General features: G+C 35.7%; 1 protein-coding gene across 1 annotated transcript; it reads right to left on the reverse strand.

Moving 5' to 3' along the window:
- Positions 1-1,661: 1,661 nt before the first annotated feature.
- Positions 1,662-15,619, reverse strand: LOC127455765 (eukaryotic translation initiation factor 3 subunit M-like). Its single transcript, XM_051723892.1, has 11 exons — positions 15,485-15,619; positions 15,040-15,172; positions 14,820-14,958; positions 14,568-14,691; positions 11,221-11,315; positions 6,865-6,948; positions 6,687-6,786; positions 6,514-6,595; positions 3,863-4,006; positions 3,628-3,688; positions 1,662-1,842 (listed from the first exon to the last, which is right to left on the reverse strand). Exons 1-11 carry the CDS (start codon positions 15,524-15,526, stop codon positions 1,719-1,721), a joined length of 1,128 nt encoding a protein of 375 aa, XP_051579852.1. The 5' UTR covers positions 15,527-15,619; the 3' UTR covers positions 1,662-1,718.
- Positions 15,620-16,836: the final 1,217 nt, after the last annotated feature.

The following is a 16,836-nucleotide window of genomic DNA, read 5'->3' on the forward strand; positions in this document are numbered from 1 at the left end:
GGTAATGGAGTGGCCAGCTCAATCCCCTGACCTCAACCCCATTGAAAACTTGTGGGGTGACATTAAAAATGCAGTTTCTGAAGCAAAACCCAAAAATTCACAGGAACTGTTGAATGTAGTTCATTCATCCTGGGCTGAAATACCTGTTTCTAGGTGCCAGAAGTTGGTTGACTTGATGCAACGCAGATGCGCAGCAGTTATCAAAAACAGTTTGAAGAGAAAAATGTCTACACTGCTATTTTTTTGAACAGATTAATATTCCTTTTCTTTGCTTCCTGTAAAAGAATAACGCAGACTTGATAAAATGTGTTAATGCTTTAATTTGGAATTGAATGTGTAATGTTTCCACTACATTTGAAATATGGAAATAAAAGCTATTAAAAAAGCTTTGCACTTTATTCACTTTTATTAATGCACTGCTATTTATTTGAACTGTAAGTGTGGATGAGAAGCAAATCAAAATGTAAGTCTTTTTTTTACTATAAATCTCCATTTTCACTTTCTTCTTGTGTTTGGTGATTCACATTCTTCGTGCATATCACCACCTACTGACAGGGAGGAGAATGTATATGGAAAAAGGACTTAAATATTGATCTGTTTCTCACCCACACCTATTATATAACTTCTGAAGACATAAATGTAACCACTGGAGTCTTATGGATTACTTTTATGATGACATTATGTGCTTTTTGGTGCTTCAAAGGTCTGGTCCCCATTCACCTACATTGGGGACCTACAGAGCTGAAATATTCTTCTAAAAATCTTCATTTGTGTTCTGCAGAAGAAATAAAGTCATACACATCTGGGATGGCATGAGGTTGAGTAAATGATTCTCATTTTTGGGTGAACTATCCCTTTAAAAACCATTTTAGGACCAGTTGGTTAAGTCTCTGCTAAAATGGCTAAGTGGAGTTAGTTTTGAGAAAATGCCACTTTTTTTTATATTGTTACTTTATGCAATGACATTCATACATTCTTATGTGTGATGTAATTGTCCATTTTAGTGCCACTGTGTAATGAGAGCAGCCATATGTGATTCTACCTGTATCAGATAATGATAAAATGGGGTAATGAAATGGACACAGTGAACAGAGAGAGACATAACTGGTAAATCTCACACAACACATCATTTGAGTATGAACTGTTAACCTGATATTGTGAGTGCAAATGGAGAGGGAAAGCAACTGAGTTTTGCAGTTTATTGAAACCATGTATTTCTCACACAATATATCACATCATGTGTTTCAGTGTTCAGTGTCAAAAACAACTGTGCTTAAAACAAAGTGTCAGCTGATTTATGTTTTAGGAGACACATGTATTAAAGGGATAGTTCACCCAAAATAAAAAATTCTATAATTATTTACTCTCACATTATTACAAACTCATATTAGGGTGTATAAATGACAGAATTTTAATTTTAAAGTGAATCTTTGTCCCAGACAACTGATTTTTCTACATTACTGTGCTAGTTTCATGTTTCTTCCTTAAACACAAATCAATATTTTATGTCCATTTATTTATTTATTAGGTAAGTAGCTGTGAAATAAGTAGGATAAAGTCCATCCAGCTGGACGTTATAAAAAAAAAAAAAACTTCCTCAGAGCGATACAATAACCACATAATGCTTACAGTAAACAGTGTAAAAAAACTCTGCACAAAGATGGTCTTCATTAGTCTTTTATTGTATGTATATAAAAACTGAAACAGACACAGCAGTGTCAGGCAGTTGGAGAGAGTGTCTGCAGACTGCTCTTTACAGTGACAAGATTCTGTTTCCAGGAGCTCAGTGTGTCATACAGCTGCTGCCACTGCTGTTTGCCAAAGGTGCGATGTGTGCTGTGACTGCAGGAAGTGAGACAGAAGAACAATAATGTTAGTATGGTTACAGTAGTAGTATTATCGGTTTACAAAATCATTTAAAACATGTCAACTACAGGTTGCTAATGCCCACATACCGTCTGTGGTTGCTGGACTACTGTGTGCACTGTTGTTATTTCCTTCTTCCTAATATATTAATTTCTTTGTGTAAACAATTACTAAAATTGGATGACTAAACAGAAACTGCTATCTACCATTTAAAGCAAAAGAATATTTTTTAATTGTTATTTTTTACAAATGTAAATGTTTTGTGTGAAACTAAGTAAATATAGAGCTAAATAAAAGTAAAAAAAATGTATAGCAAGTTTGTGTTTAGGTTATCTACTATACTAAATTGTGTGCATCGGCCATTAAAAAAAAAAAAACATATCAATCGACCATTAGTTAGAAGTAGGCATGCCATTTAATATCGATATATCAATTATTAATCAGCAAGTTATTTTATCAATATATTTTTAAGACATCGATGTATTAACTGTCATTTAAATTAGAAGCCTAATTTGCGTGCTTTCCAATTCACTCAATTGGCCTTCTGTTTAACAGGCTGGCATAATAGCGATGGGAGACCACAAGGGGGTAATACAACATTTACTGAAGCTGGTCACAAGGCACAGGTATCACAACATAGGATGGGTATTTTAGAACTCCTTGTACAGGAAGCAAACACACAAAAGTTAAAGGTTTTTGTTGTTCTTCAAGAATGAAAAAAGTGCCATTGATGAGTTGGCAGGTTAGTGTATGAAACTGTTGTCACTGCGCAAACTGATTGATTCAAAATTATTATGCAATTTCTCTATGTATCTTTGAAGAGGTTTCATTCAAGCTGTCAAACCACAAAGACATACTTGTAACTGAAAATATACTGTGTAGCTATATGAAAGATGCATTTACACAATATATCATCCAGTGATGGCTAGAGTAAATAATCTTTGTCCTTTAATAATGATTTGGGTCAAATTTAATGGAAAACTATTCGAGTTGTGCTCTATGGCACTGCAGATTTTTGAACAGCCTCCAGAGATGGTGAGCCCCCAGCGCGTGTGTACCGTCATAGAAAATAACGGTTTCAAATTTTAGAACGCGCAATGTTGTCAAGACATGTCCAGTGTGCGACGCCCTTTAATTTACCCTGCCGCACACACTTTACCAAAGTTGTGTTGAGAAATATGTTTGAAAAGACAAAGACAATTGTGTAATGAGCCGCCCTATTTGTATCTCAAAAATCCAGATTTAGGGGCCTGGGTAGCTCAGCAAGTAAAGACACTGACTACCACCCCTGGAGTTGTGAGTTCGAATCCAGGGTGTGCTGAGTGACTCCAGCCAGGTCTCCTAAGCAACCAAATTGGCCCGGTTGCTAGGGAGGGAAGAGTCACATGGGGTCACCTCCTTGTGGTTGCTATAATGTGGTTTGTGGTGGCGTGACGTGTTGTGCATGGATACCGCGGAGAATAGAGTGAAGCCTCCACACGCGTTATGTCTCCGCAGTAACGTGCTCAACAAGCCACGTGATAAGATGCGCGGATTGACGGTCTCAGACGTGGAGGCAACTGAGATTCGTCCTCCGCCACCCGGATTGAGGCGATTCACTACGCCACCATGAGGACTTAGAGTGCATTGTGAATTGGGCATTCCAAATTGGGGAGAAAAAAAAGAGAGAAAAAAATATCCAGATATATCGGGAAAATATTCCGATTATCGATGCGTGAAAAAGGCATCGATCCCAAACCTAGTAAGAAGGTCATGACTTACCTCACTACAACCTTCCTCTGTGTCTGGTCAATCTTGCAATAAACCATTTTGGTCCGAACAACTAAAAATTCAAAGAACAACTCATTAAGTACATATAAAACCACTGTTTTTTATCTTTACTCAGTCTAGAAGGATGAAAATACTATGGTGCAACTAAGCGTATCCCTAATATATTTCTTTGCTGTCTATTTTTGAGAGCAGGGTGTAAAAATAAAGCCACTAGGCTGAGATGTACCATCAATGACAAAGGGCTCCACATCATCAGCATCGATCTGCAGCTCCTGCTGCATGATGTCAAAAGAGATTTCCTTCATCTCCACCGCCATGCCCATGAACGTCAACAGCCTCATTTTGGCCATGTTCTGCTCATGAGATAAACCTGAGGACACAACAACATGCAGCACAGTTTTAAGTTTGATTCTTAGGTACACTTATGGCATTCAACAGCACTCAGGTGAAAAAAGACAGAAAACTTTGTAAAATAATAATAATAATGTAAAATGGAAGTTAATTTCCTCATTAAATATGTTAAGCACACAATCTGGCAATTGTCTTTTTTTCCCACTTTTCAAACACTTTGAATCAAATGTTGTAGTGTTGTGCAATTCAAGGTTAGAATTTGAATCTTTATTGTAGAATTTTTCTATAGAGAAATACATTGGGAAATTACTTCCAGAAGGCAGGCAGCAGAAGAAGTGGGCAGACAGTGTTGCGCTCTATTGGGATGTTACTAGGCTGTAGGTGCAGACTATTGCTGACGTTCACTGTAAATATTCACTGTTTCACCCTCTCGACAGAAAATCTGTTTATATTAATTACAAAAATATCAAAATGAGGAAAAAGCCAATGACCCATTCCATGTAGGATTTAGAGGGAGGTACTGCGAGCTATATCAACATTTCATTGAAATTGGTCTGAACTGGCTGTCGCTGGTCAGTGGCAGGGAGGATCCTGCTCTAATTAACATCTGCCTTTTAAAAGAAACAAAACTGCTGAGTCTCAAATTCCACCAGCCCACAGATTACTGATGTATGTGCGTGCTTGTGCTGAACAGTCCAGCGCATTTAAAAACAAATAACAATGAGCAGCAAATGGAAGATGGATAAAATAACACTCATCTTATTGAATGTTATTTTAAAATACAACAACACTACTACACACGATAAAAGTAATAGTAGCTTTTAAAAAAGGACTTTAAAAGTACTACGCACACAGGACAGTTATACTCTTTTATACCGATTAAAACTGGATGTCTGGATGCACTGGTACAAAATTTGTATGCAGATATTAATATCTGATTATTTAGAACAAAATCTGCCGATATAGATAGTTTGGCAGGGTTTTTTTCTTTTTGTAAATGTTACCTTGTTTCAAAGCACTGATACTTACACAACTTCAAAAGCAATTTAAATAACCTTTTCATTATGTCTCTACATGTCCTTCCATGTTTCAGAATAACTGGTCAGCGTTATAAACAAAACATTGAAACGAAAAGCACGTTAACTCACATTAACATTCTAAACTCAAATTAACTGAATTCCAAATAGCCTCTTGTTAGGCTCACATTAAATTGGTACAATCTCTCAATTTTCGGAATGTTCTTAATGTCCAATAGTCCAGATAATTGCTTTTATTGTACAATACCAATGTTTGGCAAATACATTGGTGCATCGCTATATATTATAATAAAAAAAGCTCTTGTTAACATTTTTGATAGTGACATTAAGTCCCAAAACCAACTGAGCTGCCTACCTAGACAGCATTTTAAGGCAACACAAGTTCACTCATAACACAAAGGCTGTTCCTAACAATAGGCAGCATAATTACACTTCATAAAGGTGCAGTCACGTTTACCTTTGCACGGCAAAATTCCTCAGGCAAAGAAGGGTTGGAACAATCTTGAGCGCGTGTGGAACCAGCAAAAAACAAATCGCCAAACAGCCTCGTTTTAATGTTGCACTTTATACTCATTTAAAAGAAACTCGCAGCTAAAATGATATCCTTATCCATTGTGAATATTCAGTGGAACTGTGTATGAAGCACTGGCAACACAGAGATCACTGGCAACTTCCTATTGGTCAATGTGGCGAATTCGCCTGTCAAAGTTCACCAAACCTGAACTCCACGCAAAATCCGCTAGGGCAAATTCTTCGCCAAAGGAAGTCCGGCATTTAATGCATTCCATTTCAATGGGAATCTGCACAATCGTGAGTTTCACATGGATTTCCATTGAAATTACTATATTTTGTCCACGGAATTTCGCCATGATAAAAGTAAATGAGACCACACCTTTGTCTCCGCATATTAAACTGGGATGGGGAAAGTACACTATTAAACATGTTTTCATCATATTGTTTTAAACATCTGTGTTTCCATGCATGCAAAGGTAATTGTGGCCGTGCCTTTATAAGAGGCAGTGCATATATCTTCACAGAAGACAATTCCAGAATTTTGTAAATTATGTGAGAAAAATATATATATATATTTTTATAAACAGACTTTTTTTTTGTCTCTGCTCTTACTTTATTGGTAATTCAAGTTTAAGCGAACCCCAGAAAAGCTTACTTACACAATCAACATGGATAATAAACAGTGTTCACGATATGTTACTTGCCATTTGCTGAGGAATATGTCTGAATCAGATCTTGTCAGTTTTTGAAACGTGAAAATAATAATAACAATATCAGCTGAAAAATTGGCTAGTGAGATTCTTACATTACTGCTTCTATGAATTTTCAGGATCTACTTTTTTTGTACACTACAGGTGATGGCAGCACATACTATTAAACACAGCAGCATTACATTTTTAGTTACAAGCAACTGGGAAATATATTATATGTGAGAGCTGCTCTAATCACAGATAATGGTCTTTCAGACAGTACTTACCAAGAGACTCAATGAAATCTTTGTTGCTCTGGTAGAATTTGACATATGCTGCAAGCTTTGCGCTAACAAAGATGGTCAGGAGCTGGAATGAGACAGGAGGTATGTTCTCAAGACGACTTGTAGTAAGAACTTCTTTGTAACTACTTCTATGCGAAGATAATATCTGTACTTACATCGTGGATGAGTTCCCCCTCCAGGAAACGGACTGGTTTCAAAGCCAGGAGATGGTCAAATAGAAAGGTGTTTGGGTCTTTCAGGGCCCGGACAATGCACCTGGGAGAATATGAAGGTTTTACACATATCAATAAAGGATTATGAGACTGAGAGGTAGACAGTGGAAGAAACTCGTACCTGTGCGCATCCACTCTGGCTTGTGACGCATTGTCCTCTGTATAACTACCAAGTAACTCAACCATTACTTTAGCTGCAGCCTCGCTGTAAGTAAACAAATTATAATTAGGGATGCACGATATATTGGCAGCCTATGTATTATTTGTCGAAAACCGGGAATATCAAAATGTTAACACACTGATAGCGAAATTAGCACCGATATGTTTGGCAACAATTTGTTAGTTTATTCTCAGCATTCAATCTCTGGGTGCATTCCATACAGAAGTGATCATCTCTATGCCCCATTCCCTTCAAAGTCTTTCCCCTTCATGTCACACACAAACCACCGCTGCACTCGCAGTCTAGATTATGGTCGTGATCGAGTGCTTTGTTGTTTAATGTCCGTTACATGCTGTTAATGTATTGCCTCATTTTGGTTAATGCATTATTACAGCTGTTACAAGTTCATAATTCTCTCTCTGTTAGCGATTGGCAGATATTGGTAGTGGGATTCATCTGGATCACCATAAATACTCATATAAAAGGGTACAATACAATTCATGCAAGTGTATCAATTTATTAACTTAATTACTGGTCATTTGTTATTTAAGTGCGTCATTTATTTCTCATGCAGATCAGCATACATCTGTAATATAAGCAGTGGTGGACATTAAGGAAGTACTTTTACTTAGTTACTGTACTTAAGTACATTTTTCAGGTATCTGTACTTTATCAGAGTATTTTTATTTTAGGAAACTTTTACTTCACTACATTCAAAAGCATAATATCTTTTTACTCCACTACATTTTTTAAAAATGTGCCCTTCCTTACTACTTTGAAATGAATAAACAGCGGTAAATTAAAAGACTGGTAGGTCTTGTTCTCGCGAGACTATATCCGTAACCAAGCAACAAATGCGGTCTCGTGAGAGTTTCCGCAGAACGAGGGTTACCGTTCAGATATAGTGTTGGCCAATGCATTTGAGCGCCAAAAGTCATTTTTAAATGTATTCTGTGCCTGCCTAGCAAAATACACGATGACGGTTTCGGCTTTCAAGAACTCGCCATAAAACCTGAACACATCAAGCTAAGTAATATTTAATATTATATTAATAAAACTGCCAGGAATGTACTTGCTTGCTAGCAGTAATCTTATAAATGCACTCTGGCCAATGCAAAGTAGGTTGCAGGGTAATATAGGATATATAGACAGAGCTATATAAAGAGCCGAGAACAGTTTGTAAGGCCTATTTCTCTTTATATGTCAAAGAAAATATATTAATCTCTGTTTTTGGAATTATCAAATCATAAAATGAATACAAGGCTAAAGCATGAAACCAGATTTGGCTAGCTTTATTGCAATCTACAGTCTCATCTGTTTAGCATCTTTGATCATTAGAACGATTTAAATTATTAAACATGTTGACCTAGCAGGGTATGTTGTTCTACAATTATTTAAACAGTAAAACAATTATGAAGTACAAAATGATTGATATAATAGCAAAGATGTACTAATTGGCAATTTACAAAGATAAAAACCCATTGTTTTGCCAACAGATATCGTAATAAATCGTAAACAATTTAAAACACAATCTGCACTGACCTACATTTATGAAGAATACTCATCCTGAGAACACATGTGAACCTTTTGGTTTATGTCTTCATTATTGGTGACCCCTGCTTTAATGTATGGCAGTATGGTTTTATAATATGACTAATCATATAACTCAAATAACCAGACTGTACCATTGCATTCACAAAGTTGCATTAGTTTAACCATACTAGTGTTGTATTTTTTAGTATGGTGCTGTGGGAAATGCATTGTACATTTGCAAAAAAGTTTACTAGCAATTAAAGATCATTCAATTTCAGATCAGGACTACTTCAGAGACCATCTGCGAAATGAGATCATGTCCCAGACACCAGATGAAACACTTCTGATGAAAAGGACTTCTTTTCAAGTATAAAACACACATACAGTCAAGAAAGTGCCAAACAAACACACACACACACACACACACAGTTATTGTGTATGGCAGTTTTTCCTTAATAAAAAGCTCTAAACTATCTGTGTGCCTGCGACATTGGACCACTCTCTCTATAAATTTATATGTGCAGGAGGATAAAGCATATTGAATTGCAAAAAAATATTAAACAAAAGCCTTAAAGGGATAGTTTCTCTTATCATTTTCTCACCCTTGTGCCATCCCAGATGTGTATGACTTTCTGTCTTCTGCTGAACACAAACAAACATTTTTAGGTGTAGGTCCATACAATGAAAGTGAATGGTGGCCAGAACTCTGAAGCCCCAAAAACCACTTTAAGGCAGAATAAAAGTAAACCATATGACTCCAGTGGTTTAATCCATGTCTTCGGATGTGATATGATAGATGTCGGCGAGAAACAGATAAATATTTAAATCCTTTTTTTACTATAAATTCTCCTCCTGCCCAGAAGGTAGCAATATGCACAAAGAATGTGAATCTCCAAAAACAAAAGAAAAAGAAAGTGGAGATTTATACTAAAAATAGACTAAATATTGATCCGTTTCTCACTCACCCTTATCATCTCTCTTCTGAGGACATGGATTTTAACAGTGGAGCCATGTGGATTACTTTTATGCTGCCTTTATGTGCTCTTGGAGCCTCAAAGTTCTGGTCACCATTCACTTGCATTGTACGGACCTACAGAGCTGAGATATTTTTCTAAAAATCTTAATTTGTGTTCTGCAGAAGAAAGAAAGTCATACACATCTGGGATGGCATGAGGGTGAGTAAATGATGAGAGAATTTTCATTTTTGGGGGAACCATCCCTTTAATAGACCAGTACTTTTAACACTTAAGTACATTTGAAAGCAAATATTTTTGTACTTTTACTCAAGTGGAAATTTAAAAGGAGTAATTTCACTTAGATTTTTTCACTTTTTTTATATTTCATCAGTCTATCTGTACTTTTACTCAACTACAGGATTAATGTACTTTGTCCACCACTGAATATTAGTCACATTTCTGCTTTATGTTACATCTGCCAAACCTTAAATAGCTGCAGTTAATAGTTGGTCAGATTGTCATGTCCAAGCTTTTAAATAACACCTATTTTTTAAATAAGAAGCTTTTAACAATAAGCCAGCAGTTCCAGGTTGAAAGATTAGAAATTAAAATGTAATTGAAAAAATAAAATAAATTGGTTATAGGTAGTGTTGTCATGGTACCAAAATTTCAGTATTCGGTACAGATATCACAGTTCTCGATACCAATTGATACCACAGCAAAAATATGCTAATATGTTACTGAGTTGTTATTTTTAATAATTTAATAATTATTATTTTCCAGAACTCCATGTTTTAAAGTTTAATTTAATTTCATAATCAAAATGTCTAATCAATTAATTCTTAAAACTTTTAACAAGTGAAAATGGAACTTTTCAACAAGTCATTACATTTTTTTCCCCAAACTTTTATTCAACAGCAGTCTTGCTTCTGATATATTGCTTAATTATTATTGTTACAGTGAATACTACCTTTTACTATACAGTTGTTATTTATTTCTGTCACAATTTCACCAATTTCAGGCCTCTGGCTTTTATTATGATGTGGGTTTTTTCTTCACTTTTCCAGATAAACAGTTCGCGCCATGGCCCAGTGTGATTACTGAAGACTTTTAAGTCACGTCTGAAATCTCATCTCTTTACACTGTCCTTTGAGTCTGACAAATGAAATGCAGGACACAGTTTTGGAGTATTTGTATTTCAGATTACTGGTGTTTGTGTATGTAGTAATGTTGAAATGTTATGTTTTCAATTTTATTACTGTGAAACACTTTGGTCAACTCTGTTGTTTTAAATTCCATATAAATTGAGATTAAAGCGCAAATGCTGTGATTTTAATTGTATAAATATATATTTTACATGTGCTGCGTGGTTCAAGATGGATAAGTGCTCTGCTCTGTCATCTGATACAACATGAATGATTCTCAATGTCAGTGGACATTAGCGGTTCAATAAATCACACTAGGACATGTCACGATTTTAATTTGATACATTTTCCATTTCAGTGTAAAAGGAGCCACGCATTCAAAATAAGCCTGTGAGCGTTTTAAAGCAGTCGTCAGTCATACTGTGTGCTGGTACTGGACAGAGTCGGTGCTCAGTACTACCGGTACTACAGAAACACTGGTATTGTTACATCTTTTTCATTTTAGTATCGACTTGATACCAAAGTATCGGGACTTTTGACAACACCAGTTAACGTTATCAGCAACAATCTGCTGTAAATTATCGGTATCGGCCCAGCAAATCCATATCGATGCATCCCTTATAAGAATAAGATGAACATGCCGTACTAAAAATCCAATCAGTTAAATGTTCTCATTCAGGTACCTCTTCTTGCAGTCCACCAGCGCCTCGTACACCAGCCTAAGAAGAGTGTGTTTCTTCTCTGTGTTCAGATTCCAGTCTGTGATCCACTTACGCACCTGCACAAGACACAAACCCCAATCGTATTTACAATAAACACTTTTTAGCTTGATTATATTTGGGAATTACTTCCTAATTAAATAAATACCATAAAAAAATTGTTTTATTAAGTTAATATACTGTGTATGTGTGTATACATATATATATATATATATATATATATACAGGTGCATCTCAATAAATTAGAATGTCGTGGAAAAGTTCATTTATTTCAGTAATTCAACTCAAATTGTGAAACTCGTGTATTAAATAAATTCAATGCACACAGACTGAAGTAGTTTAAGTCTTTGGTTCTTTTAATTGTGATGATTTTGGCTCACATTTAACAAAAACCCACCAATTCACTATCTCAAAAAATTAGAATACATCATAAGACCAATAAAAAAACATTTTTAGTGAATTGTTGGCCTTCTGGAAAGTATGTTCATTTACTGTATATGTACTCAATACTTGGTAGGGGCTCCTTTTACTTTAATTACTGCCTCAATTCGGCGTGGCATGGAGGTGACCAGTTTGTGGCACTGCTGAGGTGGTATGGAAGCCCAGGTTTCTTTGACAGTGGCCTTCAGCTCATCTGCATTTTTTGGTCTCTTGTTTCTCATTTTCCTCTTGACAATACCCCATAGATTCTCTATGGGGTTCAGGTCTGGTGAGTTTGCTGGCCAGTCAAGCACACCAACACCATGGTCATTTAACCAACTTTTGGTGCTTTTGGCAGTGTGGGCAGGTGCCAAATCCTGCTGGAAAATGAAATCAGCATCTTTAAAAAGCTGGTCAGCAGAAGGAAGCATGAAGTGCTCCAAAATTTCTTGGTAAATGGGTGCAGTGACTTTGGTTTTCAAAAAACACAATGGACCAACACCAGCAGATGACATTGCACCCCAAATCATCACAGCCTGTGGAAACTTAACACTGGACTTCAAGCAACTTGGGCTATGAGCTTCTCCACCCTTCCTCCAGACTCTAGGACCTTGGTTTCCAAATGAAATACAAAACTTGCTCTCATCTGAAAAGAGGACTTTGGACCACTGGGCAACAGTCCAGTTCTTCTTCTCCTTAGCCCAGGTAAGACGCCTCTGACGTTGTCTGTGGTTCAGGAGTGGCTTAACAAGAGGAATACGACAACTGTAGCCAAATTCCTTGACACGTCTGTGTGTGGTGGCTCTTGATGCCTTGACCCCAGCCTCAGTCCATTCCTTGTGAAGTTCACCCAAATTCTTGAATCGATTTTGCTTGACAATCATAAGGCTGCGGTTCTCTCGGTTGGTTGTGCATCTTTTTCTTCCACACTTTTTCCTTCCACTCAACTTTCTGTTAACATGCTTGGATACAGCACTCTGTGAACAGCCAGCTTCTTCGGCAATGAATGTTTGTGGTTTACCCTCCTTGTGAAGGGTGTCAATTATTGATCTGTCAGATCAGCTGTCTTCCCCATGATTGTGTAGCCTAGTGAACCAAACTGAGAGACCATTTTGAAGGCTCAGGAAACCTTTGCAGGTGTTTTGAGTTGATTAGCTGATTGGCATGTCACCATATTCTAATTTTTTGAGATAGCGAATTGGTGGGTTTTTGTTAAATGTGAGCCAAAATCATCACAATTAAAAGAACCAAAGACTTAAACTACTTCAGCCTGTGTGCATTGAATTTATTTAATACACGAGTTTCACAATTTGAGTTGAATTACTGAAATAAATGAACTTTTCCACGACATTCTAATTTATTGAGATGCACCTGTATATATATATATATATATATATATGTATACACACATACACAGTATATTAACTTAATAAAACAATTTTTTTATGGTATTTATTTAAATTTATTTATTTAACTTTTCCATGACATTCTAATTTATTGAGATGCACCTGTATATATATTACACACACACACACACACACACACACACACATATATATACATATATATATATATATATATATATATATATATATATATATAATGTATATATACACACACACATACATATACACACACAGATATATTAATTAGGGCTTTGAATCTATTTAAAAAAATTAAATGAATTAATTGGGTTACACTTTACAATAAGGTTCCATTCGTTAACATTAGTTAATGCATTAGGTGTTATGAACAAACAATTAACAATCTATTTTTTTTTACTGCATTTGTTAATATTAGCTAATGTTAGTTAATAAAAATACAATAGTTCAATGTTAGTTCATAATGCATAACAAATGTTAATACCACATTTAATTTTAAAAATGTATTAGTATATGTTTTAATTAACACAAATTAAGATTAATAAATGCTTAATAAGTATTGTTCATTTTAACTAATGTTGTTAACTAATGTTAACAAATGGAACCTTATTGTAAAGTGTTACCATTAATTGCACAGTTTTCTGTGATTACGATTAATTAAATATATTTACTTTATATTTTGTCTTAAAAACATTGAAAGAAATTGGTTGATCATTTATTGTAATTATTTAAATATAAACATGGTAGAAAAACATTTTTTTTTTTTTTTTGCGAATAGTTAATTAGACATTTTTACAGGTATAAATCTTTAAATCAAGTATACGCTTACATGTCAAAAAAATCAGTGGACGTTGTAATTAAGTTACATCTGGCATTTTTCAGTGGACTTTTTGAATAATAGGATCAAATGGGCAGATTCAGTTTGTCAAGCTTTATTTGTAAGATAAACGTAAGTGTACATTGACAATGCATTATTAGATGTTTATCTAATGTGTTCAACAGTCAACTAGTAATCATAGAAATGAACGCGTTAAATTTCCAAGCCCTAATATACATAAAGAAAATTAAGCCCATTTTAAGGACCATTAAGATTTTTTTTTTTGCATTGTGACAATTAAGCACAATATCCCCTCAAATTCTCAATACAGCAATGCAAAAAAAAAAAAAAAAAAAAAACGACTTTAATTACCATTAATTACATTTAGAAAATAAATGCATTTAATTCAGAACAACAAATAGTGAAGTGATGAATACTTACAATTGCACAATGCAATTTAAATAATATATATATATACTAAGTAATTTATGATAATAAAAACAATAAGGTTTTTCACATTATCAGGTTACTGACAACTGCGGTAAGGGAAGTTAAATGTGCTTAATTTGTTATTTTTCTTTTGATTATGGGGTGAAATATGATCCAGACATTATTATTAGATATTACATGATGTGTTTTAGGGGCTGGAATTACATTGATCTGTTCTGAAAGTGTGACGCTGATGGTTATACCTGATCCAGGTCCGTAGGCATGAATGCAATGGCATTACAGGTGACAGCCACCTTAATCAGACTGCAGTAGACAGTGTACCTCACTGTTGTGTTCTCATCCATACCGTGGAACAGGTTGCTCAAGCTGAATGAAGGAAATGTACAAACACATTCAATCAAGACCTCTTGCAGTAAAATGAAAAGATGCTAGTCTAAACATTTCAACAATACGATAAAAAAAAGAAAAGATGAAGGCGAGCTGGTGGTACTCACAGCTGCATCCTGAGTGAGGGACGTTCACCCTCACGGAACTTCACCAGCTTCTCACATAAACTCTCAATGAGAGCCTCCTGCTTCTCTGTCTCCAGAATCAGCAACAGGGACACAATGCTGTTCATCGCACTCTCAACATCTGCAGAGGAACCCATAGATGTTATGTTATATTATACATTATATGTTAGCGCAATCCTTCAAAGTTTGTGGGATTTCGTACCTTTGTCATCGTCTTTCAGACAAATGTCACTTGCTTCGATGATCTGTGCCAGATCAACATGCAGCCCTTCTTCTGAATTCTCCTCTGAGATCTCAGCTCCTTTAGACTTCAAATAGGCTCTGAGCTCCGAGGCCTGAAAATGAGCAATAGAACTAAGTTGAACTCACCTCTTACCATAGAAAAACACACATCCTGACGAGAGTGTTTGCTTCAATGCAACCGTGCAACAAACACCTAATTAAATACGTAAAATCGTGTAAATATGTAAACATATTCCTGTCTGTTAAACACTCAAAACTGTGTCAGATCATTGTCTGTATTGAGAGCAGCTAAAGGCTAACATATGTTAGCATCTAAAAAGACTGATGAAACATGTGGACGTCTTCTTCTGCAGAATTATGAGTGTATGGAAGTCAAAACAGTTTGTTAATGCTTTAAAACATACCTGGTCCTCCTCTGTTATGTCAATAAACGCAGGGACACTCATGTTTGTTTTATTTTAAGGGCACAGATGTAAATCCACGCTCGCAGCCTGGCTTCAGAGGCCGGAAGAGAGTCCGCACACGTGCCGGTTGTGCTGACGTACTTCCGGGTCACGCACTTAAAGGGACCTCATGGCTGCATAGAAAGACAGTTTCCGCTGTTCTTTTTAACGGCATACATAAATAAGTGTCGTTTATGTAATTTAAATTATCTTATTTATAATCTTTTGACTGAGCGTCAGGGTGCCATTTTTCTTCTCTATTGTTTTGGATTTTCTCCCCAATCTGGAATGCTCAATACCCAGTACACTCTACCCACCATAGCAACCTGGCCAGTTGGTTGCTTAGCACTCAGCACACCCCGGATTTGAACTTGCGACTCCAGGTGTGGTAGGCAGCATCTTTACTTGCTGAGCTACCCAGGCCCCATGCTGTTCTGCTTTATTGTCCTTGCAAGTCTTTTTTCATTTCTGAAGTAGAATTAATTTTAATATTTTTGTAGGGCATAAAGTAAAAAATGTCAGGGTGAAGTAACCGTCTTGAAGAATGTCTCATAATGAAGAAAACAAGTCTCATTAAAAGGCTGAAATTATTGGGAAAAACTAGTTTGGCTTTAATTATTAGCTACTTTAAGGTGCACTCAGTAACTTTTGTCTTTGTGTCATCTTGGACATACAGTGACACCTAGCGGCTTGGATGCAGCATAATTTAAAATCAATAGTTTTCAGTTTCAGATGTCATTGTAGAAATTTAATATTCACAGTCAGCCATGATTACTTTAATCAATGAGTAAAAGTGTCAAATAACAGGACGGTTACTGAGATTAAGAGAGTAGTATTCGACTGGTCATGTGATTCTAACATGGCAGCCCCCATGTGTGGACCCTCTCCAAGTAGAATAAAACAGCTTAGTCTTCATAGTCTTAATTTTAATGTGAGTGGTCATGATTTCCTACATATATATCAAAATTACAATTAATGTCTTTATAATGGGGTGTTTCAACATATGATTAAAATAAGGAATTCTCTTCTGGGTTTTTGGACTACAACCTGAACAGCTTTATACAGTCATCTTTTAAAAAATGGCTTGGTTATGTTCATGTCAAAAAGTTTGACCCCAAGAAAATGTGAAAATGTATTAAGAAGTGTACACTCACATGTAGCTATTCAAGGAAAACACTTAATCACTTTTATTTACGCTAATGGTTACATCCAGGGGCGATATTGGGAGCTCGAGCCCCGAATTATTAAATTTTTGACCTGAATGTTTTTATTTATTTTTTTATTTTTTTACTTTTTTGAGTGGAACTGAAGCT

The sequence above is a fragment of the Myxocyprinus asiaticus genome, chromosome 18 (assembly GCF_019703515.2).
Source record: "Myxocyprinus asiaticus isolate MX2 ecotype Aquarium Trade chromosome 18, UBuf_Myxa_2, whole genome shotgun sequence".
In the NCBI taxonomy this organism is placed as follows: domain Eukaryota; kingdom Metazoa; phylum Chordata; class Actinopteri; order Cypriniformes; family Catostomidae; genus Myxocyprinus; species Myxocyprinus asiaticus.

Coding starts and splice junctions, on each gene's coding strand:
- LOC127455765 (XM_051723892.1), bottom strand. CDS start 15,526: ATGAGTGTCCCTGCGTTTATTGACATAACAGAGGAGGACCAG. Junction 14,692..14,819: donor CCCTCACTCAGGATGCAGCT/GTGAGTACCACC, acceptor TCCTTCATTCAG/CTTGAGCAACCTGTTCCACG. Junction 6,949..11,220: donor CTGGTGGACTGCAAGAAGAG/GTACCTGAATGA, acceptor GTTTACTTACAG/CGAGGCTGCAGCTAAAGTAA.